Source organism: Trachemys scripta, chromosome 3 (genome assembly GCF_013100865.1).
Source record: "Trachemys scripta elegans isolate TJP31775 chromosome 3, CAS_Tse_1.0, whole genome shotgun sequence".
NCBI lineage: Eukaryota > Metazoa > Chordata > Testudines > Emydidae > Trachemys > Trachemys scripta.
The window spans coordinates 5,711,801-5,736,712 of NC_048300.1; the positions used below are offsets into that span (position 1 = coordinate 5,711,801).

At 38.6% G+C, this 24,912-nt stretch overlaps 1 protein-coding gene across 1 annotated transcript in view; it reads right to left on the minus strand.

The window, feature by feature from the left end:
* The window catches only part of XRN2 (5'-3' exoribonuclease 2), an 89,108-nt gene continuing 64,196 nt past the window's right edge, over window positions 1–24,912 (minus strand). The window contains exons 27-30 of the mRNA XM_034764028.1: window positions 23,314–23,447; window positions 13,131–13,200; window positions 6,471–6,615; window positions 1–602 (exon numbers count right to left, since the gene is read on the minus strand). Of these exons, the coding sequence (XP_034619919.1) occupies window positions 540–602; window positions 6,471–6,615; window positions 13,131–13,200; window positions 23,314–23,447 (412 nt within the window). The 3' untranslated portion in view covers window positions 1–539. The remainder of the gene's footprint in view (window positions 603–6,470; window positions 6,616–13,130; window positions 13,201–23,313; window positions 23,448–24,912) is intronic.

A 24,912-nucleotide genomic window follows, 5' to 3' on the forward strand; every position in this document is an offset into this window, starting at 1 on the left:
AAAGTTATAAAAGTTGAAACATTTTTACTTAGAAGTCCAGAAATCAAACTCGAGAGACAAATACATCAATGAAGTGTTGTTAAAAAGAATACAGACAAAAGCGTGTCTTTAAACATTGTGTTTCTTAGACTGCCTGCTGTGCCTACCTTCACAGCTAATAAAACCCTATTTCTAGGCATTCTTTAAAAATCAGTATCTATTTTTGGGCTCTTATGTTGTGAATTAAAGGATGTTTTGATTTGCAATTGACAGGCATATGCAATTGATGCTTAGCTAGTAATAAAGGCAGAACAGTACTCCTACTTCATGAAATGTCTCTCAAGCACATTAGTAAGTGCTTTACATGTCTTCTCCAGTACACTGTTTCAAAGCAACATAAAAACCCTCCCCCCCCCCCAAAATCAAATCTTATCAGTAAGAAATATACACAGTTAAAACACATATTGCAGTTTAAAAACTACTAGTACGTTTCTTAAAGATGCCTCGTTTTTCCACAGTTATTGTAAAAACAGGTTTTGATGATGGAAGACTTCAAGAGTCTAATTCCAGTTGTATCGTCCCGAGGGAGGTGGCAAAGGGTAGGGCCTCCCGGGGCCATATCCCTGCAAACAAACAAAAGCAAGGGTTTATTTTCTGGATTACTGTCACAGCAAACAAGTTAGCCTAGCCCCAGACTCCAAGCAAAACTGAAACAATACAGCCTTTACACAGAAAGCTACCAAAGAAAGAGCTAAACATCTCTTAATAGTGTTTACAAATGCTCTCCTGGATACACACACTTCAGCTCCTACACACGGAGTGAGTTCTGTACACCACCAAACTCACACTTCCATGTGTGTTGGAAAAGATTTAATAACCCTAAATGAGAAAGTCAAAAGGCAGCATTGAGGGTGATTTGAGCTGCAGGAGTAACTGCTAACCTTTTGCTTTCAGTAATAGAGGAATTTAAAAGGTGCAAAATGAAAACAAGAACAGGATTTGAAAAGCAAACTTTGTAAATCCATGAAGAAAACATGGCTCTGCCATTATGTATATATAGACACACATGTGCGCGCGCACATTTTACACAGACTAATAGTGGAAAGTAGAATACCTTCAGTATGCACAGTAAGGGTGTGCTTTGACACCTAGGATGCTTCTACCCGAGTTAGGATTCATCTTAACCTTCCCATTATGGTTAATTTATACAATGTTTTGTCTTTATTTCAATTTCATTGAAATACAGGTCCAAGTCTGTATATTTTAGTTGTAGACAGCTGATCTTCTGCCAAAGCAAAAACCATATGCTTTTACAGCTACATGAGACTTTTCTTGTTAGATGCATTTCTGTTGTGCTGGCGTCTTGTAGGCATCAGTTCCGTTTTAAGTAGCATTTTAAATACTAGGGGACATGATATCAATACATGTCAACAGACTGAGTACTGAAAGTACAGAAAACTTCAAGTAAAGTGGTTACCACTTTAGATATACATTTGTATTTAATTTAGTTGCCACACCCAATACATCAGCTTATCTGAGGGGATATAGAGAGACAGTCAACTTGAATCTCCCTCCAAACTGAAAATTTGGTGCCTGCCATTGTTACCAATAATCCCAAACTTTACCATAAGAGGTCAAAGGAAAGTTACTTTCCTCTTTATTTTCAGTTTACTCTGGTGATTTGACACACTGGGTATATATGGTCTTTCACTTCTTTGGGAGGGATGGTGACAGCTCCTTCCCCAGGCTTTTCCAGAGGGTGATTAGGAGTAAGAGCAGCAGCTAAACTGACTCCAAAGGGCAGTAGGCAAACAAGTGCAAAAGGAGTGGCTCATACAAGCTTGGTGGTGTTACCCTTGGGCAGCCCCAAAACCCTTTCTAAACAGAGCTCCACCCCCATCCATCCCTTCATTTAAGAGATTGATGACTGACTGTTTTAAAAATGTGCTCCAATAGAAAGCTTTTTTTTTTTAATAAAATCAATTTAAACAAAAATCATGTTGAGTGCATTCCTTTAGAAGTCTCTTAGTAGAATAAAAAGGTGCACCAAAGAGTATTTTTTTTTCCCAAAAACATTGTATATAATCATACAATTAGACACTGATACAGAGTTGCACAGGAAAGAATTATTCCTAATGTACAATTCTTATATTATAGGCTAAATATTAAGTTCAATATGTCTGCAATACACTGCATTTTATTCTTTTCATTTCTGGTGTGTTTGTAAGGTATATCAACTGCTACAACAGTGATCCGCATCAAAGATAGTTACATCAATTCTGTAAGCACTCCACTGTGGGCCACACGGCAGCAAAGGATTTAGGGGTGAAGGGAGTTGATAATTACTTATGCTACTATAAAAAGTGTGTCCACTTTCATTTTAAGCCTTTTTCAGGGCTTTAAAGCCTTGACATTTATAGATAACACTAGTTTCAGATGCTGTTTTGCACTCCTAAAACTCTAACGTGGCTTATAATGTAAGATCAGTATTTACTTGCCCCAAGACCATAATGTGAACTAAAACCTCATTTAAAAAAAAAATAGAAAGAAGGCTTAATTACTAAAATTAGAGACTAAGCAACAGTCTTAAAAATGGGTTACACAGAAGGGCAGTTGACATAAGGACACTTCTAAAAAAGTAAGCCTTCTTGGCCAGAAGTTTTCTGTCCCCTCCCCCCCCACTATTATCCCATATTAGAATATGACCAAGAACGTCATCACTGCCTAGATTTAACTTCACTGCAGGATCAAGCAGAAGATAAGTCCTGCATTTATGACACCAGACTTGAATATCAGAAATTCATTAAGTCTTCTATCTAATGTGGCTTCTATCTAATGTAAGAGGGGAACAATTTGCTAGAATTGTGAGGGGACAAGGAAAAATTTAAATAATTTATTGGCTTATAATAATTTGGTCTGTGAGAGTGCACCATGCCAGACTTCATTGCTAGCTCCATCAATCCTGCAAACCTAGTTTTCATAAAATATCCTGTTTTGAGCTCTTAAGATCACACATGGAAGGTTTTCTTTTTGAACTGATGCAGGACTCCCTTCTTGAGTCTACAATACAAACATTTTTTCTGAGAAGCACCATCTAGGTGGACTGTTAACCCTTATGTATAGGGACTACAATTTTAATGTCAACAATGAACTATTCCAGTGCTCACTGATCCCTTTAACAGAAATATCTGGTTATTCTAGGATTGTGGAGCAGAGTTTGGGATTGCAGAGGGAGGATGAGTATCCAATTTTCCAATCTGATTTCAATGCTCTCTGCCCCCCCCCCCCCCGCCCCGAAGCCCTGAGAATACCTCATTCATTTTTTATCTATCATCACAACAGCTCATATTGTGGACTGGTGCAATTAAGCATTTATTCTTTGTTTTCAAGCTTCTTGGTGAAGATGCATTTTAAGTAATTACATTAAAGCTTTCCAGAACTGACCCTGTCAATACACATCTTTTAGCAAAGTTCAGCCACTATACTTAAGAAGTGTGGTGTAGATTAAGAAGGTTCTGGTATGGTTTAGCCAACCAGTGTGGACAGAATCACACTATAAAAGATGTGACAGCCCAGTCAGTGCCCCAGGCTAGAACCCACAGAATCTGATCTCCTCTACACAGGCCAAATAGTGTTAAAACATGGCTTGTCTACAGTCGAGTTTCAAAGCCATACCTGAGCATTTTAAACTTTGCTAACAGGCCTATACCTGATAAGCCTACTTCTTCCCTACCATACTTCAAACCAGAGAAGCAGCTTGAGCTAAAGACATTATCAAACTGATCTTCAAAGCTTTTTCAGAAAGGTCCCTAGTTCAGAGAAAGATCCCACTGTTGCTAATACAGGTTCAGCTGAACGAGTGTCGAGTTAGGAGCACTAGGGTAGCTCATCTGCTGGCTGCAGATGTTTCAGCATCACATAATCCTGCAAAACTAAGAGACGCGAGGATGGAAATGGTGTTGGCAGCTGGCAGGCTGCCTCCCCCGGGATCCTATCACCGGTTCAGCCTTGGTAACGGTGGGAAATTTATCAAGAGTTTCCCTAGCGCAGAGATGGCCAAAGCAGCTTCATTGTGGTCACACACTTTGGTTGATGCCACATTTGAAATGTCCATTTAAAAAAAAAAAAAAAATCACATCTTCTTGAAATGGGGCTATTTAAATGAGCCATTTAAACACGACTACCACAGGCTCCCATAAATCTCTAGTGTGTGTGTGTGCGCGTCTGTGTGCGCGCGTTTGTTTATAAGTTGCTTTAAACAGCCACAGTACAAGTCATCAACTCATTTATAGAGCATTCAAGTAAAATTGATCCACTGTAATAGAGAAGGGAAACATGATGTGGAGAAAAAGCCATAGCAGGAAATTCACACTAGCAAGCACTAAATGACAACTGTATAATGCTCTGAATAGGCTTATTAGAGAGAAAAGGTGGGGGAGATAATATCTTTTATTGGACCAACTTCTGTTGGTGAGAGACAAACTTTTGAGCTACAGAGCTCTTCTTCAGGTCTGGGGAAGGTACTTAGAGTGTCATGGCTAAATACAGGATTGAACCGATGTTTAGCGTAAGTGGTTAGCACATAGAAGTTGATCCAATAAAAGATATTACCTCACCCACCTTGTCTCTCTAATATCCTGGGATTGACATGACTACAACAATACTGCATATTGAATAGGCTTGTAGGCTAACCAAATGGAATTTTCAGAATTAAGTGCATAATTTTATCATTAGACACTGAAATGTAAGTTTGTATCCAAGCAATTACCCCAGCAAAGCAGATATGGATATTGACTCATCGTTGTATTACTCGTTTTACACTGGCATAACATTGAATTAAATGAAGTTACAACAGAGTAAAACTGAAGGCAGATTTAATGCAACTGATTCATCACTATTAGGTTCCCAATTAAATGGGTTTTATTTTATATTTATAAAATGGGAAGAACAAGAGGATTGGGCAGTTATCCAGCATGTGTGGTACAGGCCAGAACTTATCCTTCTGATAGTAACTATATCCTTCTACAGTTGGGAGCGGGGAAGAGGGGGAGTATGAGAAACTGCTTTAAAACTAACAAAAATAGGAGGAAAGTATCTTCAAGTTTTATGGCTTTCAGCCACATTGGGAGGGGGAATCAGGAAGGGCGCCACGCACAGCATTTTCAGTGCATGGTGGGCAGCAGAAGACACCAAAAAGGGAAGAACTGTTCCCCTCCTTGGGAGCTAGCTGCTAGTAGTTTTTCTGGGCCAGGCCCTACGAAAATAAGGCAAAGGTATACTTACATTCTTATTAATGGCTCACACCTTTGCTTACACATTGTGTTGGAAAACAACACGGGGAGCCAGCAGGTAAGAGGGAGATAATTTCCCCTTACTACTTCTCCAGCTGCTACTTGGTAGCCTGCCTGCCAGTTGAGCACTACAAGCTCTGGTTTCCAAAAAACAGCATCTGCCTCATACTCAAATAGCTGCCTAAAGTCTAATCAGGACATCACTAGTGCGTTTTACGACTGTGCTATGCCACACAGTTTCTGTACCCAAAGTTTCTAGTACAACTGTGCATCCCGATGTGTTACCTATTTATTGGGAAAATGGAGGAGAATGTGTGCATGTGTGGGGAGAACAATATGCTGTTGTTTTTGGCTGTTTAATACATTTATATTGTACTTTTTAAATGATGGCAACACCACCTAAGGTTTGAATATGAACTCTCTAATGTTTGCTTACTTAAATCTAAATAAGTAATATGTGTGTGTGTGTAGGGGAGAGAGGCTTGGCGGAATTCAATTTGCTTTTTTATAATTTCAACAGATAATACTGATGATATTTAAGCTTTTTACCCCGTTTTTATCAATTTAAATTTTCACAGTTGAAGGAAATTATGGGGGACTCAGCCAACTTAATGACAGATTTTATATTCAAAAAATTAAAGTTTTATAACTGTTAATATAAATTGTCGTCACTGCATGTCAAAAATATACAAAGTAAATATCCTTTAAATCAAACTCCCAAAAGTTCTCCAGCTGCATTTTTTCCTCTTTGCCTAGCTGTAAGTTTTGATCATCGTTGATGGAAATATTTTATTCATCTGTGTGTCTACAGTGAAATCAACCGTTACCAACAGTTACCAATGAAAATCAAATCCTTCCAAGACTAGCTAGCTACACACATGCGTACACCTGTACATCTTTGGCTATTAGAGTCTAATAGCCCAATAGTTTCCAGTCTAAGTCAAATCAGTATCTTTCAGCAAAACAAAAAATTCTAATAATAGATGCTTTAAATTTGGGGGTTTGATATGTCCTTCAATTCACCTATGAGGATGTGTTAAAGACAAACCCCTACAACAGAACCATTGTAAGCTTTAAAATGAAACAGAAGATTTTACTTGCTGAAATATTTGCGGTGAGTATTTTCCCTTTTCCCATAACACAGATACTGCACAAGTGACCCAGAAGAAAATAACGTACAATCACACAGTGCTTTATTACCTGTCTTCCCCGATCCATTCGATCATCCGGTCTGTGGGGGTAATTCATTGGTCCACCTAGTCCTTGATACTGATTTTGCTGGAATGCTGCACCCTGGGACTGCAGCATGCGGTTCCAAGATATAAGCGGGGCAGCCCCAGAATTTCTGTGTAAAGAACATGTGTATTTTAGCATGTTATTAATTTATATATAACTTCATACTACAAAGCCCAACCTTTTATAGACGTGTATAATAAATGGTTCAATTTGCTTAAGCACAGATCTATTGTGTTAATTGCACAGACATCTCACGATCTATGGGAGCTACAAGTGCCTCTAAATGATTTGGCTCACACTGTATAAGGAAGAAGCCCTGCACAATTTAACTATCAGACCATGTTTACTCACTGCTTCACTCTCAGACATACTAAGGTGAAGAAACAGATGCTTTTGAAAGAATGCAAATTCCATTTTGCAGAGTCAGGGATTTTTTTGACCACGATAAAAGGATTTTGCTCATCCTGTATTTTAGAGACAGGTTTGCCAGTCTGTTTGCAGTGACCGACAATGTAGATTTGAAACAAAACGTCACCGAGTTAGCTAAATGTAACACTATCCAAAGAGTAAACATGTGCAACACAGGAGAATGAAGCTTTATTTTCTAAATGTCCAGACTCTTTCTGGGAGTCCATTCTTTCTAGTTAATTGCAGGTTGCAAATGAATTCTTACTGCTGAGTATTTTGAATCTAGGGTAGGGGCCTTGGCTGTTTTTTCCCATCCATTATTCTGCTCAATATGTCAGAAGGTCTGATCGGGAAGAAACCTTTTCAAGTTCTATTGATGCAGTTTTCAATTGACCATGGTGACCTAGCAACATAAGCACTAATTGGCATGGACTGACTGACATTTGGTGTACAGTTTATATGGGAACACAAATTCAACATCTATTTTAACCTAGTTTCTCATCCTAGATTACTAGCAGCAAGAAATATTTAATTGCCTTCAAGTACCTAGTCTAAAATTACAAATATAAAATAGGCACAGCACATCCTTGTTTTATTACAAATATTCACAAAAATGATATAGCCATGTATTGCTTAGGACATGATCTCCCCAATGCTAGAGAATTCAAAATCCACATTTTCTGCAGAGAACACATACCACATTGTGTTGAGGGGAAAGAGAATTAATTAGAAAATGAGATATTATTCGCATTCAAATCCTGTAAATTTAAATCTGTTTTGGTTACTGTTAAACAGGTATACATTGATATTCGATTATGATCTCTGAGAAAAGGAGGAAAGTAATTAGCATAAAATATCAAGATGTTGGACAACTGATGTGTAGGGTAACCATTTAATTTTAAATCGATTGCAATGACACTAATGTCAGTATTACTTTCCTTGTCTTTGAAAACCTGGGGCTGGATCCATTTGGTTAAAGATACTAAAGTCATCCCTGCCAGAACTCTACCAAAGTCAATGAAGTGACACCGAGGCTGAATTTGACCCACTCTATTCAAGCAACCACTCAGGGTTTTAATAAGGTGATCACATTCTTCTTCTTGAAGTTTATACAAGCATATTACACATAGCCGCCTGTACAACAGCTGAAAGATCAGTGTAGGGCTTATTGAGGGAAGGATTGGTGGGGGTGGGGAACGTTTTAATATGAACTTCACTGATAGGAATGGAGACAAAGTCTATGTTAAGCCAGTGCATTGATCACGGCAAGCTGTTTCTGAGAACCCAAAACACAAAAAGGTAAATATAACAAGATGGGGGAAAAGTACACATTTAAAGAGGGCTTTCATGTTTAAATTCCTATTCATTTTAGTTTTACAATGTAAAAACTGCATTACGTTTATTTTATCTGGCCAGATTTTAAGAACAGTTATGATGTCCCAAACCTAGGCAATAAGAACTCTTACAGTCCACAGAGATAAAAACAAGATTTCTAGTATAAGGTGAGACTCTTTCATGCTGGATGAATACTTGGCACTTACAAGCAATATGCCAAATAATATTTACTGAAACAGAACTAAACGTTGCACAGAAGCAAAACCTTAATTACTGCTGAATCATAGACCCCTTTTACCTATTTTCGGTCTCAAACAGCAGACTATGCATTCATAAAACGTTATCTGAAACATTTACTAGTCAGACCAATGCTGTAATTATTTAAAATCAATGGCAGGGTGAATTACGCACTCAAGATCACCTAAGACTAGTGCAGAGATATTCCTTTTGTTTAAATACATGTTAAAAACATTGTTAATTTTATATTTCACTGAAATAATATCCTCATCTTAAGGCAAAACACTGGATTCAAAATGTGTCTTGATATTTTGTCAGATAAATCATAGTGGTGACTGGAGAAAATTCCATCAAAACACTATGAACATTAAGTAGCATGAACTTTGGTCTTTCATTAACTGACAATCATTTGATTTCAGTAACTTGGTCAACATTTCCATTATAAAGTCACTTTGCCACAAAAGTCTATGTAGGCGTAGGCTTCTGTAAGGTCTCTCCTAATAAAATTTTAAAAACAGATTCCATTTAAATCAATATATTTAAATTCTATGCAAATACCAAGGGACTGTGGTTAAAAAGCATTTGTGCTTTTGTAACTCAAGGTGATCTTAAACAAGTTAAATTATTCAGGGAGTAAGTGCATAACATGAATTTGGAGTATTTAACTCCCCCCAAACCACCCCAAGCAGTAATTACATAGCCAATATGTTGATTTTTAATAAGACAATATGCATGTGCAGCAACAACTATTCAGAAAGGATTTTGGCAATTCACAGTTATTGCATACAGGGCAAAAGTTACACAATATATTTTTGTATTAGGCAAAATGTACATTAACTTTAGCAGTGTAATTTTGTAAACTGCATATTAGGAGTGTTTACTAAGATGGACTGACAATGTACTATGAGTGTTTCATAGATTTAAAAGCTTGTTAGATATTTCTATTGTTTTCAAGCCACTGTAAAAATGAAACAAAGCTATGTAGTAGCATCAGAAGATTTTAGCTAAACCCGTTAAATTACTGAATATTAATATAGCTTCTAACATTTTCAAAATGCTGTGCAAGTACTACATAGTATTAAAAGTAACAAAACCAGCATCCAGACTTCCATTCGGTCCTTCACTCATTGGGTTATGCACCTTATTTATATGCCAAAACAGTATTAATGCAAGATTACAGTTGACATTTTAATCTGACAAATCAGGAAATTAAAAGTTACAGTTCCCACAGGAATAAATTCTGTGCTATTGTGCATATGTATTACTATAGGATCTAGGCTCTGTCTTAATATATAGCTTGACCCCTTAATATACATGCAGTAATACAGAGTCACAGACAGAAGGGCAGTGCCCTTTGTGTTGTATTTGAATTAGGACAAAACATGATAAGTATTGTATGATTGTGTAATGAAACCCTAATACACATGGTAAGTGACAGTTATGGTTGCTTTAGGAAGGTGTTCTATAATAAGAAAATGTTAATACGTTTCAGACCTCAAACGATCTAAAACAATCCTAGCTTAGTTTAGATTTTCAAGTTATGCCATCAACACTCACAGTGAAATGATCGTGTTCTCTTCCCTGAAATGGTAGGAAGTGAGGGTCAAACCCAGATCTCTCAAGCTTTCTAGTGTTATGATCAACGAAGCCCACAAATAACATTAAATATATAAAACTTCTAAAATATAGTAATTAAGTCCAGCTACTGCCATTGAAAAAAACAAGCCTAGAACACACAGCATTCTCACACAGTGGTGCTGGAACAAATTTTTATAGTGGGGGTGCTGAGAACCATTGAACCAAAACTGTCAACTCTGTATATAATGGAAACCACTTCAAGCCAGTGGGTGCAGTAGCACCCCCAGCATCTCTAGTTCCAGCACCTATGTTCTCACATGCTTATTCAGTATTAATCAGGCCTCAAATGCTTTAGATTTTAGATTGACTATCAGAACTTCTCAGATCAGTAAGACTGTTTGTTTGCAAGTATGCAACAGCTGCTCTGTTCACTAGTAACTTCCTGCAGTTTTAAGGATTTATTCCCCCTACATATACTTTGAGACTGTTACACCACTGGCTCTAAAAACAAACACTCCTGTACAGACAACATGCTCATTTTGATTCTGAGAGAAGCATTTTAGAAAGCACCAAGTTTCCCTCCAGCAAGCCAAAAATCTGACCACTTTCAACCCAGCCTTCCAGACATCTTTGAACCTGCTTCGCTGGCTCCTCAAAAGATTCATTGGCAGGGATGGGACTCCGTCCACATTCCCTGCTGGCTGTTGTAAGTGGAGGAGGTTCCATTCTCCCAGTCCTGCCTCCTTTAGGTGAAGAGTTTCTTCCTGGTTGTCTCGCTCCCCCTGTACGGTATGATTTCAATGCCTATTCACTTCCCGATTTGCCCCAACCCAGGCAGAGCAAGAGGAGGAACCATCAGCAGGAGCAGGCAGTGGCGAAACAGCACGTGAACAGCAGCCTCACAATGCCACAAAAACTTGTTGGCAACTTCCCTCCTGCTGGGTAACTATCCACAAGTTGAAAACCACTACTCTATAGGGCATTAGAACCAATAAAAGAGTCCCAGGTCTAAAAAAGTATCAGGTCTATTACAACCAACTCTCCCGCAATCTCAAGTCCTTTAGAAGCACTGGCAGAGTCTGTTCAAATATGCAAATATTCAGGCCCATCACCTTTTAGGTGCATGCTTAAATCAGTAAGGCAAGTAATTTAACGTCAATGCTCAGTGCATTTAAACATTTTAACTTTTTTTTTTTTTCTTCCTAATCAAGTATCTTCAGGAACATGGTGGGTGTATTTGTCCTCATTGGGGAGCTACGTCTGGCAAGCTAGTGGTTTTATAAATCAAAGAGGTATGAACACAAAAAGTACCAGAAAAAAATAAAAATCTTGAATTATGAAAAACCACCTTATTTCCATTTCAAAACTGGAAGGATTTTCTGCAAACTTTCCGAAGAGATTCCCTTCTTGGTTAAGCCATGGCATGAACAACTTCAGTCCCATAAAGTAATTGGAGGAAGATTGAAAATGGAAGTTGAAGAAATGAATGGCGATCTCCACATTGTAACATTACTAGCACACTGCACAACGTTCACACATCCCACCACCTACAATACTGAAAGCACATTGGGTAAGGTTAAGGAGCCAGTGATGCCACCATATACTATACTAGTGAAGCTGTACAGCCAGATATCTGGACCCTAAGTACAGGCATCTTTCCAATGTGAAAAGGAAACTAAGTTCTGTGCCCCCACACCAAGACCTCTTCACTATTAAAACTATAACACACACACGCGCGCCAGCATTGGTTGAAGAAGTGGAAGTGTGAAGTTGGAAATCCAGAAGCCCAAACAGAAATTTTAGTTCAATTATACTGAGTCAGTGAAATTAGCAGCCCAACAGAATGAGATTCTAGAATGGAATGAAATTCCTAGCATTGTAAAACAACATTACAAGTTACCAAGCGCACAGTACTGTTTCCTTAAAAAACCAAAAGAAAAGCTATTTGTGAAGCTACTTTTAGTTAAGATCGGGTATTTCAGTTTGTTACATTGCTGAAGATAACCCTGAAAATAAAGTTTATAAGGCAAGATTCCATATTAAACATGGCAAATTAAAGTGCCATGGAAAGTGTGCATATTTGTTAACAGCCCAACAACTTTTCCCCAGTCTGATTCTTCTCAGCATTAACAGCTAAAAGTAAACGTAGCATATGTCAAAGTTAGTGTCCATTTTAAAGCTGTGTTATAAAACTGCACTATATATATTAATATAATTATTCATAGCATTCAGATATCCTGGAGTTTGTAAAGTCCATCCGACTTAAGGGAATACAACTTATCAATGAAGGAACACATGTAAAACATCCCTTATTATCAAACCATGTCACATTCTTTCTATTCCATGGTACTTATTGGACTGCAGATTCTATAATCCTCCTCTGAGTCCCTTCTGCATTTAATTCAGTTCAGTCTTAAGTAGTTAAAGAAACTGTTTTCAGTGGCAACTAATAACTACTGACCTACAGTGACACTGCCCTACAATAGGCTTGTCAGGCCTGAAAAAGTTGTACCAAAGAAGCTGATTAGGACTTCAAGAGGTTTGTAGCAAGAATCAATGGCTAGTCTGTACTAATGCTGTGGTTCCAGCACAGAAATGATAAAAGTGGAACACCATTAGTTATGCCTCATTAAGCTCCACAACCCTCCTAAAAAGAAATTTGTTTAGCCTGTACAAAAATCTAATGCAGTTTTAAGCTCTCTGTGTTGAATTTCATGGTATCTCAAAAGCTTCAATAAGATAAAGGCCAAAGATCCAAGAATGGTAACCAAAGCATCAACAGTAAAGTTAATTTTGAAGTTTCTGGTTTTTAATAGAACATGTTTTTTTCTTTTTCGCTTTCTTTCTTAGCCAGAAACTCAATCTTTTAGAAAGAGAAATACTGAATTTTGCACCCCACAATAAAAATACATCATGGATTTAATATTTTGTAACGGTTTGTTTTTAAAAGTTAATATATTTAAATAGAAAATAAAAAGCCTAGTTTTAAGACTAACGAACAACATATTGTGGACTATCAGGGAGCTAAGTATTTTAAAACTTTTTACAAAATTTAAGTGGCCATACCTTTCATATCTCTGGGGCGGCTGTTGAAACAGAGGTGTGGGACCTCGCCATGATTCTTGGGGCCGTAGATCTGTATAATAAAACAAAAAAGTCAAACAATATGCAAAAACCAGTTCCATACATCACTTATTGTCAAATATGTGTTAAAAACGTTTTTTTAAAAGTTTCAGAGCACTAACGAAAAACCCCAAATTGGACTTGCTGCCAAATACTTTTGGGCCAAATTTTTACTCTACGCTGGTGTAATTGTAAATTAATTCCACTGACTTCAGTGGAATAACTGACTTGAAACCGGTGAAAGAGCAAAATTTCTCCATTTGTATCTTATTAATATACACAATGGAAAGCTAAATTTCAGGTAATCAAGAGGAAAAAATGACAATGAGTGGGACCAATACACTGGTTAGTGTTTTAAACCTCAATGTATACATTTTCTGGAATTTTTACATCAAAAGAAATCATACGACTCCTACCTCAACTTTTGAAAAGCCTCTTTCAGACAACGTTTAGCGTCACCACCAAATACATTCACCAATATGCCAGTATGTGAGATTTTTGTAAGGGGGGGGGGGGCAGCAAATTGATAATGAATTGCAATATTTTTATAAGCATCAATCAATAATTCTGTCCTCTTTATTAGGCTGAATTATTCACCATACAATCCGAAAGCTGATAGGGTGGAGACATGATTTAAGAATATTGTATTTTCAACTTTGTCTGGCCATCAGAATATGATGATTTACTATGGGTCCTTCTGAATAGTTATTATACAGACAGAAAAAAATTGGTAAAATCTGGCTCAGGACACATGGCATTGCAGCAGTAAGAAACGGTAATGAAAGGGACCACCCACTTTTCAATTGCTTTCTTGTAGTCAAGCTCTAACTCTGTACAAAGATGTACCAGCAACAACTTTGCTTTAATAAGACATGCAATTAAATGGCTGCTGTTCTTCTAAATAAATTGACCAGTAAACAGGATGAAAGAAACATCTAATCAATAGCTCCCTGGTCAGTTCACAACACTTAAATTGTGTATCAGTCAAAAGCTTCAGTTTCAGTGACATCTTTGATTATCTTCAATGGTGTTTAAGTGTGACCTAATTATAACAGCTGGTTCCAGAAGTTGTCTAATGGATATGCTGTGATAGGATAGTAATACCCTGTTAAATTGTCAATATTCAAGGACACCGAAGCTTAGCAATAATTTGATAGAACTCTACATTTACTTTTTCAATTGAGCTTTTAAGAAAAGCATGGATAGAGGGAAATCTGAGCCTCTCTTCTAGGAACTCAGACTGGATTGCTTGTGCATTTTAATAGTCTGACCTGAACAGAAACCTTTCATGGTAGCACTTGAGAGAACTCTGTGTAGTGCGGACAGGTCCTACTGAAGATAACAGCTTTGCTGGTGGAAATAAATTCTGATCTCCAACAGTTCTGCTCTTCCTGCCTTGGGCCTCCTTTGATCAGAATGAGTCATGCTCACATAGGCCAGATTACAAAGTTACTTGTAGTGGGAATAATATATCCATTAGAGACTAGACTGGGATTCCCCAAACTCATTTCACTTGTAACTAATTGCTAATTTGACGATGATGCATTATATATAAAAATAATGTTTTAGGGTGGTCGCAGAGGGGCTGGGGGATTTATGGGATCAAATTAGGAAAAGAAAAAATTAGACTAATCAGAAAGTTTAAACAGTGAGGTCTATTATAGAGGATAGGACACTTTAAGAGAAGTAGATTCATCATTCAAATTAGGATAGTACCAAAGCACTTGAGTATGTATTGAAGGGAACAGTACTGATTATACCAGCCATTTCAATCTTCCATGATCCATAGTTTCGAACCTTTCATTTTAAACAACTCCATTTGAAAAGAGATGCAAAATGAAAGATCTGCAGTTCAGGATTAAATATTTAACCCAAAAGGTATGCCCATAATTCTTTTAATTAGGCTGTCTACTTGGTATCTCATAGTCCTGGCAAATGGCCCCACTTTTCTATTCATAGCTGTCAAGAAAACTGTCCCCATTCCTGGGCTTGGACTCTACCATGGTGATCCAGCCATACAAGACCTCTAGGCTAGATTCCTTAGTTCTCAGTACCTAAATAATACGGTCACCGGGTTCCTAAACTGACAGCTGTTCCATATGCTCAGAAACATCACCCCAGCACTTTAATCTCTTTAACTGGCTCCCTATTGAACGCCTGGTCAAATTCATGGTTCTGGGCCCTGTTTTAAGGGCTCCCCAGGAGACTCTTCCCCAAATTACTTCAGGGACCACCTCACGATGTGCTAACATGACCTAGGTACAACAGATGCATGCCGCTGAAATAGAACTAAGAGCTTCACAAGTCAGAGTTGTGTTCAGGAGACAGATCTTTCAGCAACTGACCCACAAACCTGGAACTCTCTGCTGGAGGAGGATGGGATGAAAAACTCCCTTTGATCTAGCTGTCCCACAGCCACCCCGCAAAAAGAACCAACTAGTGAACAAAAATTAAGTCCAGTCCCTGCTGACTATAGGGAAGAGGGGTTTTTTTTTATGTGTACGCTTTATAATGTTGGGAGCCACTCAGATACAGCTGTAATGGGTCCAGTAAAAGAACTCAGACAGACCGACCAGATTCTTGTGTCACTGCTGATGGACAGCAGCAGCAGTATGGGAGTCTAGGGGGTGGGAAAAAAGGAGGCGAGTCAAACTGCCCTTTCCTGTCTAGTACACAGATGGAGAGTGGGGTGGAGGGGAAGGAGAAGGGAGGGACACTTCACACTTCCAGCAGCATGGAGAAGGGGTGCGCCCTCTTTTCTTGGCAGCCAGAAAGTAGGGGAGCACTCCAAGCAGCCAGGAGGCCACGCAGATTAAAGAAGCTGCCCTTGTTCCTGGCAGTTCAGGGCTACACATTTAATCCAACTCTTATTTATAAAACCCTCATGTCCTCTGCTCCTCAGTAAAGTCCAAGGAAAGCCCTCCAGTGAGAGAAGGTTAGTCCCCACCAGGTGTAGGGTGCATCTTTCATATTGACCCCCGAATCACAAGCGCCTGGTGTATGTGTGTTTCAAGCTCTGTAACCCTCCCCTCCAACTGAAAAGTTAGAACATAGCCCCCTTCAGGAAGTAGCTCTGATCACATCTCCTTGTACAGCACTGAGGAACACACAGATTAAGTATTCACAAGCAGGAATATCTTAATAATGAAGTAGAGTTTAAAACAAACTTATTACCATTCTTTGCATGGTTCTGACAGAAGATCACTTTAAGAAGGAAAAAAAAAGCCTGAAAGTGAATTGCACTTCAAAAAGGTACAAGCAGGAGAGGAAAAAATGACAGTTAATATTTTCTTTGGTCTTTACAAATTAGGCATTTCCTAGAGCTATAAGGCCATATAAACTGCCTTCTCCAGCAACTCCTCAAGTAACAATTTATCTAATCAGTGTAGCAATCAAAGACAAGATTTCATGTTTACTGATTGCACTAATCAAAATCACTTTTCAAATGCAGCTAATTGACAAGTTTACTGACTGAGATGAAAGTCATAAATCACATACTCTGGATTGCAGAAACCAAATATGCCATTCACACAGTACCACCAGACTGCACTTGACTCCCCCAAGTTATCAGCACAGACAATTATTCATCAACTGAAAATTGGCACATCAAAGTCAAATCAGAGAACAACGGTAAGAAACACCCACAGCAGGCTCTTGAAAAAGAGGTGGTGGTTTGATTGACCACATTGCCCTTCTAGAGTCCCATTTTACCTCATCATATATAAAATACAAATCTCCTAAAATAAAATTCCGCTTCTTCAACCCAGTTTTAACTGCATTATCTCTACTTTTTCCAATTCAATTTTTGTATAGTTTAAAATGTGAGAGAGTTTTCCGGGAGCTTTTTAGTCAGATTACTATCTTGACATACAACTATTCCCACTCATCAAGGCCTATCTTCTGGCCTCATCTGTGGTTGTTTTATAGTAATACAGAAAAAAGATGATTAAATCTGATTTTGATATAATCTGTGTGTGTCTCATTTAGAAAATCTTTTCCATTTGGCAGTGTAGGACTGCCTAGCTGAAGACTTCTGACTTTCCAACATCGTCTCCAAGAACTCCTGACAGAAGAAGATTTTGTCCTTGGGCTTATTTGAGACACCAGTGGAAGAGCCTTTGGATTTCGGTGAGGCATTTGTCCTTGAGTTGAGAGAGAGAGGGGGGGGTATAAGAAAGCTGCCACAGCTAGATCCAGAAGCCCATAGTACCCAAAAACCCTGTTTAGCCAGAATTACAGATAGCAGTAGGATTAAAGCTCAAACCTTTTTTTATTGCCTTGGGAACCATTCATATTGCAGGAAACACATATGGAATGTGTTCAGTAAGAAGACTACTGTCTACTGAAGGAAGCTAAATTGCTCTCAGCTTGAATGTGTGTATGACTAGAGCTCCACAGAAGCCCATCAACTGTGTGTCGTCTCTTGGCTTATCCTTACGCCCTGTAAGTCTTTGGCAAACCAGACTGTACACTCTACAGCATCTGCTCCCTCACTAACCAATCACTGAAGTATTGGAAGAGGTGGATACTAAGCCTCAAGTGAACTGCCACCAAATTTAGGGCAGTTTTAGGAAATAAATTGAGTGTAGCAGGAAGGTCAAACTAGATTTTCATGGCTTGAGCTAAAGATATCTCCTGGAAGGTCTCAGTATCATCAACAGAAGAGAAGGGGATAGGCAACACAGAAATTGGTGAAGAATAAGGAAACTGCTCAGTTTTCTGTCCCTCTTCCTCCAATTCAGATTTTATCTCCTTAAATGGAGATAGTATCAAGAGCTGGCGGTCTCTCAACTCCATTCAGGATACTTAGGAAATGGCAAACACAATGGCAACACAATTTTTACCTTCCTTGCTTTTTTGAAAGATGCCTTTAAGAGGACTGAAGATGGCAACGGATGCCACATGTTAAAGGAAAGCTGAACTGCCCATAAGATTGTTGACTTGACATCCCTTTTTCCTACATGCGTGGGAAAGTCCAGGGGCATAAGAATCAATCTTCATGCAACAGAAGAGTAGGGAAACCGGCACTAGGGAAGTAATAATGACAGAAAAGGAAAATCTAACATTAGGAATAGACTGGATTTTAGATTTGCAGGACCCCACCAAAAGAAGGGGAGACTTCAACAGCATCAAAAAAAAGCTTAACTATTATCCTTGGAGATAGATGCTCAAATGAGAATACGAAATGTTCTTGTCTTGGCAAGTGTTGGATCTGAGAACCAACCAAATCCAAGGATCCATTCAAGGAAGGATCTTCTCTTTTATTGACTCTTCCAATTGGTAGAATGGGGCTCCTTTGGGAAAACATAGGGAAAACCCCAAGATCGTTCCTGAGGCAAACAGATGGTCTAGAATTCCACATTGATCAGTGGATTCAAGCCTCCTCAAATTTGAAGGAATGATGGTATTTGTATCTGGAGTGTCTTCTATACAACGAGATGCACTCAGATGCTATGGTGATGCAAGCCACAAGTACCTAAATGAATAGATCAGCTCCATGTATCTAAGGCTCAGAGGATTGCTTTGAGAGTTCTCCCTTAAAGTGCCAAGACATGATCTTTAAAAATGCAGAAATCAGTACCAGACACTCATGGTACTCCAAATGGGTTATTCAATCCCAACATTTGTTTCCTTTGCTCCCTTCAGATGAACACACAGATTTGAAGTTTAAGTATTTCCTATGACCAAGGCAAAAGACAGTTATGCTTTTCATTCTGATTATCACATTTCTCTCTCCACACCATTACACATTCTCTTCTATTTCTGATTACTATAAACACTTAAAAAAAAAATCAAAGTTAGAAGTTAGGACTGGTGTCCTTAGCCACTGTTTGCCAGAAGCTGGGAATGGACAAGGGATGGATCATTTGATGATTCCCTGTTCTGTTCATTCCCTCTGAACACCTGGCATTGGTCACTGTCGGAAGACAGGATACTGGGCTAGATGGACCTTTGGTCTGACCCAGTATGGTTGTTCTTATTCTTAGTAGCCACAACCACTCCACATTGGTTAGAGCAGCTGGGAAGGCTGTATGTGCAATTTGATACCTCATAAATTTAAAGGTTTGATCCTGTAGTCCTTACGTAAACCTCATCTACTTTGGGACCAGACAATAGGTTTAATTTAAAATGGCTACCATTATTTTATCTCAACTGTTCACTTCCACTTCCTGGGACTTCTGTTATTACCGAAATATAATAAAGTTTGACACTCTCCCATTCTGCAATTAATTTGATCTCTCTCTCTCTCTCTCATGCATGCGTGCAAGCTGGCTAAAAGTACAGCAAATTTATAACATTATTTTCCCACTAGCTTTTTGCCCTCTCTTGTCTGCTTGTCCCAACTCTTCAAAACTAGCTTGGTCACTCATCTTTTTTCCAAAATGGGTTTCCCCAGAATTCAATAGAGAAATGAAAGTCATCATTTTAGTACCTTTTCAGGCAGTTCACCTAACTTTCCTCCTGCCTCTCTGTGGCCCAGTTCTCTCCATATATCTGCTACCATTATTGCCCACTGTAAACAGATTGAGCATGTAGCAGTGTCGGACAATGGGAGAAAGGAAGGTGGAAAGCTTAAGGGTTTCAACATATGAATGATTACCCATTTTAGGGTAAAAAAAGCCTACTTTAAATGATAACTGGGCCTGAACACAGGAAAGAAAGTCTTACTCCCCATGCTCAGTCTCTTCTCTTGCTGTTCTGCTCTGTTGTCCAGGATACAAAATCCCCATCTGACATGTTTTCTGCTGGTGCTTCAGAGATCAAGATTCTGGCAAAGCCTGTAGGTTTCACTGTTGTCCATGAGAGGTTATCCACTCAAGTCTAAACACACTACATGTTTAGAGCCCACCAAGTTCTCTTCACCCCCATCCTGTTTCTAACATTGGGATGTGTGCTGACAGTCAACAACACAATTCTGCTTGAAGAAGTACGAATGCAGTTTTACAGAAAAGATCTTAGAACATTTTACTACACTATCACCATACAGAATAGCATCAAAGCGGTGCAACAAAGAGAGCAACACAAGATCAATCATTTGGAAGTGAAAACACCCAAAGTGACTTAGGCCTTTAAAACAGATGAATACTGAGCAGTTGTGGGCACATCAAACATATTGGCATGTCAGGTTAATGAAGGGTTTGTAGGAGGAGACTAAACTCATTTCAAATCATGACTATTAATATTTAACCAGGTGTAAGGTGAGTCAGTGAAGTTCATCTATTATGCCACATAGCTCAGACACTTTTTTCCAATCATACAGTAAATAACCAAGGATTAAAGTAAAGAGGACTTTTTAAAGATGACTTTTTGGAAGTTTTTCAATATTTTCTAGGATTGTAAGTGTCCATATTCCCTTTAATAAGATTTTGACTACAGTAGAACCCCATTTACCTGAGCCTCCATTTTCCGGCTCTCTGCCTTAACTGAACCACCAGCGGGCACACACAGGAATACGGAAAATTCATGCTTTAGCCCTGGCCCCCACCACCCAGGGCTGACGCATATAACTTAGCTTCGCAGGGGCCACTGTGATGAGGCCCCAGGCAATTGCAATAGAAAGGTTGAGAAACACTGTTGTAGACAGTCCCTATAATGTTCCGGGTTAGAGTGTAAAAATGATCAGTACCTGTACAACTTGTTAAAAACTCTCACTGGTTTTCTTGTTAATAAATGAACAAAACATTATTTGCAAGAACTAAGGGTTTGTATATTGTGTTAAGTAGGTAAGTAGATGAGAAAGGGGGTAATGTTTTAATGCTTTTCCAAGATTGGTCAGCTAGTTTAAAAGCAACTCTGCATCTTAAAATAACAGAGAAAACTCTTTGCCCATTCTCCTGATGGGCTGAATTTTTTATTATCCAGTCTGGCCTTGGTCCCAATTAGATCGGACAAACAGGGTTCCACTGTATTTGGTGCTACTCTGAGCAGAGTTTTCCAGTCGAGACAGTTCAATCAACATCAGTGTAACTCTTATGTTAAACATCTTTGATGCAAAATGTCAGGCCAGGGCTACGCTAGCGGGGTGGTTCCAACTAAGATACACAACTATTAGCGTAGCTGAAGTCGAAGTATCTTAGTTCGACTTAACTGGCTGTCCTCACAGCGGCGAGTCAACTGCCACAGCTCCCCCATTGACGCCACTTACTCCTCCTGCGGAGGTGGAGTACGGGCGTCGATTCGCGGATCGATTTATCGCGCCCAGACGAGAGGCGATAAATAGATTCCCCGTTACATCGAACTTCTACCCGCCGCTGTGGCGGGTAGTATAGACATACCCTCAGTGTTGACATTCGAATGGCTACCTCAAAAAATGCTGATGCTTATGTAGTGCTAAAGAGAGGCACAAAGGAAAAATAATGTTTTTTCCTTCCCCTTTGAGTACAAGGAGATGGTCAAGTTTCTTAATCCTCCTGTGCAGGACAGAACAGTTTAAATATTGAGATTTGCAACATCTCAACTTAGTTTACATCAACACAAGTAGTTCAAGCCATTTCTTTCACACTTATTTTAAAAGTGAAATGGGCTCAAAATTCAGAACCCCTTGAGTAATGAGGGTCTTAAATAACTGACAGATCTTTGAATAGGAATAAAGTTTCAAATTCCCACAATACAACAGTTTAAAACCCTTTCTTTCTGCCTCAGACAGAGAAAAGTTTCCAAAGCACTAACACACAGTGCAGAGGTAACAATTTAAGGAGACTAAAAAAGCGAAATCTGTTCAATATTCTAGTTCTTGGCAAAGACAAAGCAAGCAACTAATCTTTTAAAGTTTGTATCTGATGGTAGTTGCCTTGAGACATGTCTTATGGTCTTTTTGGACTGAAGCCAGGCTTTACAGTGATAGACTCAAAGCGCTCAATCTATTTAACTTAACAAAGAAAAGGTTAAGGAGTGACTGGATCAGAGTCTGTAAGTGCCTACACGGGGAACAAATATTTGATAACTGTCTCTTCAATGTAGCAGACAAAGATACAACAAGATACAATGGTTGGAAATTGAAGCTAGACAAATTCAGATTGGAAATAAGGCATGAATTTTTAACAGTTAAGGCAAATAACCATTGGAACAATTTACAAAGCATTGTGGTGGATTCTCCATCACTGGCAATAAAATCAAGTTTGGACATTCTTCTAAAAGATATGCTCTAGTTCAAAGATAAATTGTTTCGGGGAAGTTCCATGTCCTGTGTTATATCGAAGTCAGATTACATGGTCACAGTAGCCTTGGAATCTATGGTAACTCTACATGCACAAACGCACCTGCTCCAATACTAGAGTACAGTATTAATATTGCAGAGGTTGGCCAGTGGACCCCCCCCCAACTGTGCTTAGTAGCACAGATGCTTGTGTCACTATCTCCAGCCCCTCCTAGTTAAATCGCTTGGAGGGACAATTTTAGATGATGCTGATGCTAGATTGTAGTAGCTGCATTTCTACTTTCTGACAAAGCATGTTCGTTCATAGATTGAGAAGAGAGTCTTTTCTTTTAAATTAAACTGATTACTTTTCTGTTTTATATTGGCAGGCAACTAGTTTTCTATTTTGTTGTTTTCTGCCAATATACTAGAAACACCATGAAGTGAATTTTTAAAAATGCTTTCCTCAGCAGTGATTTAACAGGCTGGCTCCCAATGTAAGAATACAACTGAGCTAACATCCAACATCAGCACCTGTAACATTGGGGGTTAGGGAGGGAGAGAGGAGGGGAGGAGAGGGAATGACAAGAAACTGCAAAAAAAAGCATCTGTCTGCACCATAATCACAGACTGGGCACTGGCCCATGCTGTAATGCACATTTACAGCAGTTGTCACTTTGTTTTATAAAATGGTTCCCTTCTCCAAAGCAGGACAGTGGGGAATCTATAGCAGAACCCATGAAGAAGCAGAAACATAATTCACTTTACTCAAGTCTTGTAACTCCTAACCATTTTAAAGTGCCTTTCCTATAGTCAGCAACCTATCAAGAAAAAGAACCCATGAACGTGCTCTTAAACCAAATAGCCCTTTAATTTTATTATGAAGAATACTATGTAGTTGTAGCAAAATAAAAGTCAGACAGTTCAATTTTAATATTCATTATATTTGATAATGCAGGAGGGGGAAAAAAATAAAGAAAAAAAACTTACTTGACAACAATTTAGGAATCTGTGGTTGGCCACCTAGAAGTGGTCTGTATGGGTTTCCCTGATAAGCCCCAAGTGGTGCTGCATTACTGTAGACTCCACTTCCTGACTGTCCTCTTTCCCTTGACATTGCATGGCTGTAACGTAAAAGAAATGGAAAGTAGTATAGAAGTTATTTTCTTAGTGTCATCTTACTAGAACAGCTGCTACCAAGTCAAATACTACAGCTTCTCCAGTGTACTGATGGAGATGCTCATGAACAGTGCAGTAATTCACCACCTGTAAGGGTCCCATGCACATCATGAACGAAGCTCACATTTTATGACCTAGTTGGTTACTGTGAAAATTCTCTTATACCACAGCTTGCCAAAGAAAAGTAAGTTTTTTTTTTGTTTTTTTGGGGACGAGGGGGAAGGGGTTTGCACAAACAGTGTAAAAGTTTAGGTAACTATCATACATATTCTGTAGAAAAATGAAAATGCAGATACATTTAAGAGCTGTTTCATTGTTTCTGTGTAGAAGTACCTTCACTAAAATTTTGAAGTTGGTTTGTTCTGGAATTTTCTTGTATTTTTAATTAATGTTTTAATAAGACATGTTCTCAACATAGTTATTGTTTTGTGACCGCAAAGCATGGCAAGAGGGAAGGGGACTCATGTGCACTTGCAGTGAAACAATTTTATTTCCCAGGGTGTGAATGGGAGGAAGAGTGTTGCTTGCAACTTGTCATTCCTCATCTTTCTTCCAGGCCACAATTCAATGGACAGAGTCTCCCACTTTCCTAGCTTTCTACAAGCGCCTTCTCTCTCCCTTCCCCAAGCCTCTTATCTATCTCTAGTGCCTTTGTCTTCCTCCTTGAGAAAGAGGTTGAAGCCCAGCTGTCCAAACGATTGGGACAGTCTGAACTGGCTGTTTGGTAATGTTAATGTTAACCTCCTTTAAAGCATTTTCTGTATTTCTACACTGATAATACTCAGTAGTGGCTTGTTAGCGCTACTCATTCTCCCCAATGAGCAGATTCAAAATTATACATGCCTGCCTGTGAATCTCAGCTTAGAAAAATACAAACCTAACCATTAGTTTCTGATGTATAATTTCAGATCAATCCCTTTGCTTGCAGCATTACTATGCAGGATTCCTAAATACTCAGAAAAATCATTTGTAATTTTGGATCACCAGTTAAACTTGGTGAACGGACTTCCATCTTTGTTCAAAATCAAATTGATTATGGCAGACCACATGAACTTTGAACAAATGTCATTTAAGACAACAAAAACATGGAAGACATCTCAGTTCTAGTTACACAATCTTAACTATTACTTCTGTGTAATATTATCCTTGTAATCTCCAGTACTTCAAAGGAGTACTGAAGAAGCAAAAGTTGAAGAAACACAGCAGGAAAGCCAATTAGAAATACTTTACAGAAAAAATATCAAACGGAAGAATGTAAGCCTACTATAAGATTCAAGTATTTAAGAACGTTTTGAAAATGTAACTCATCAGTACTGATTTTCAATATATAATTAAGTGACCTATATATAAATACCAACTTTAACCATAGATCATTGTATATTCCTTTATTATTAAAAAAGGGAAGATAGA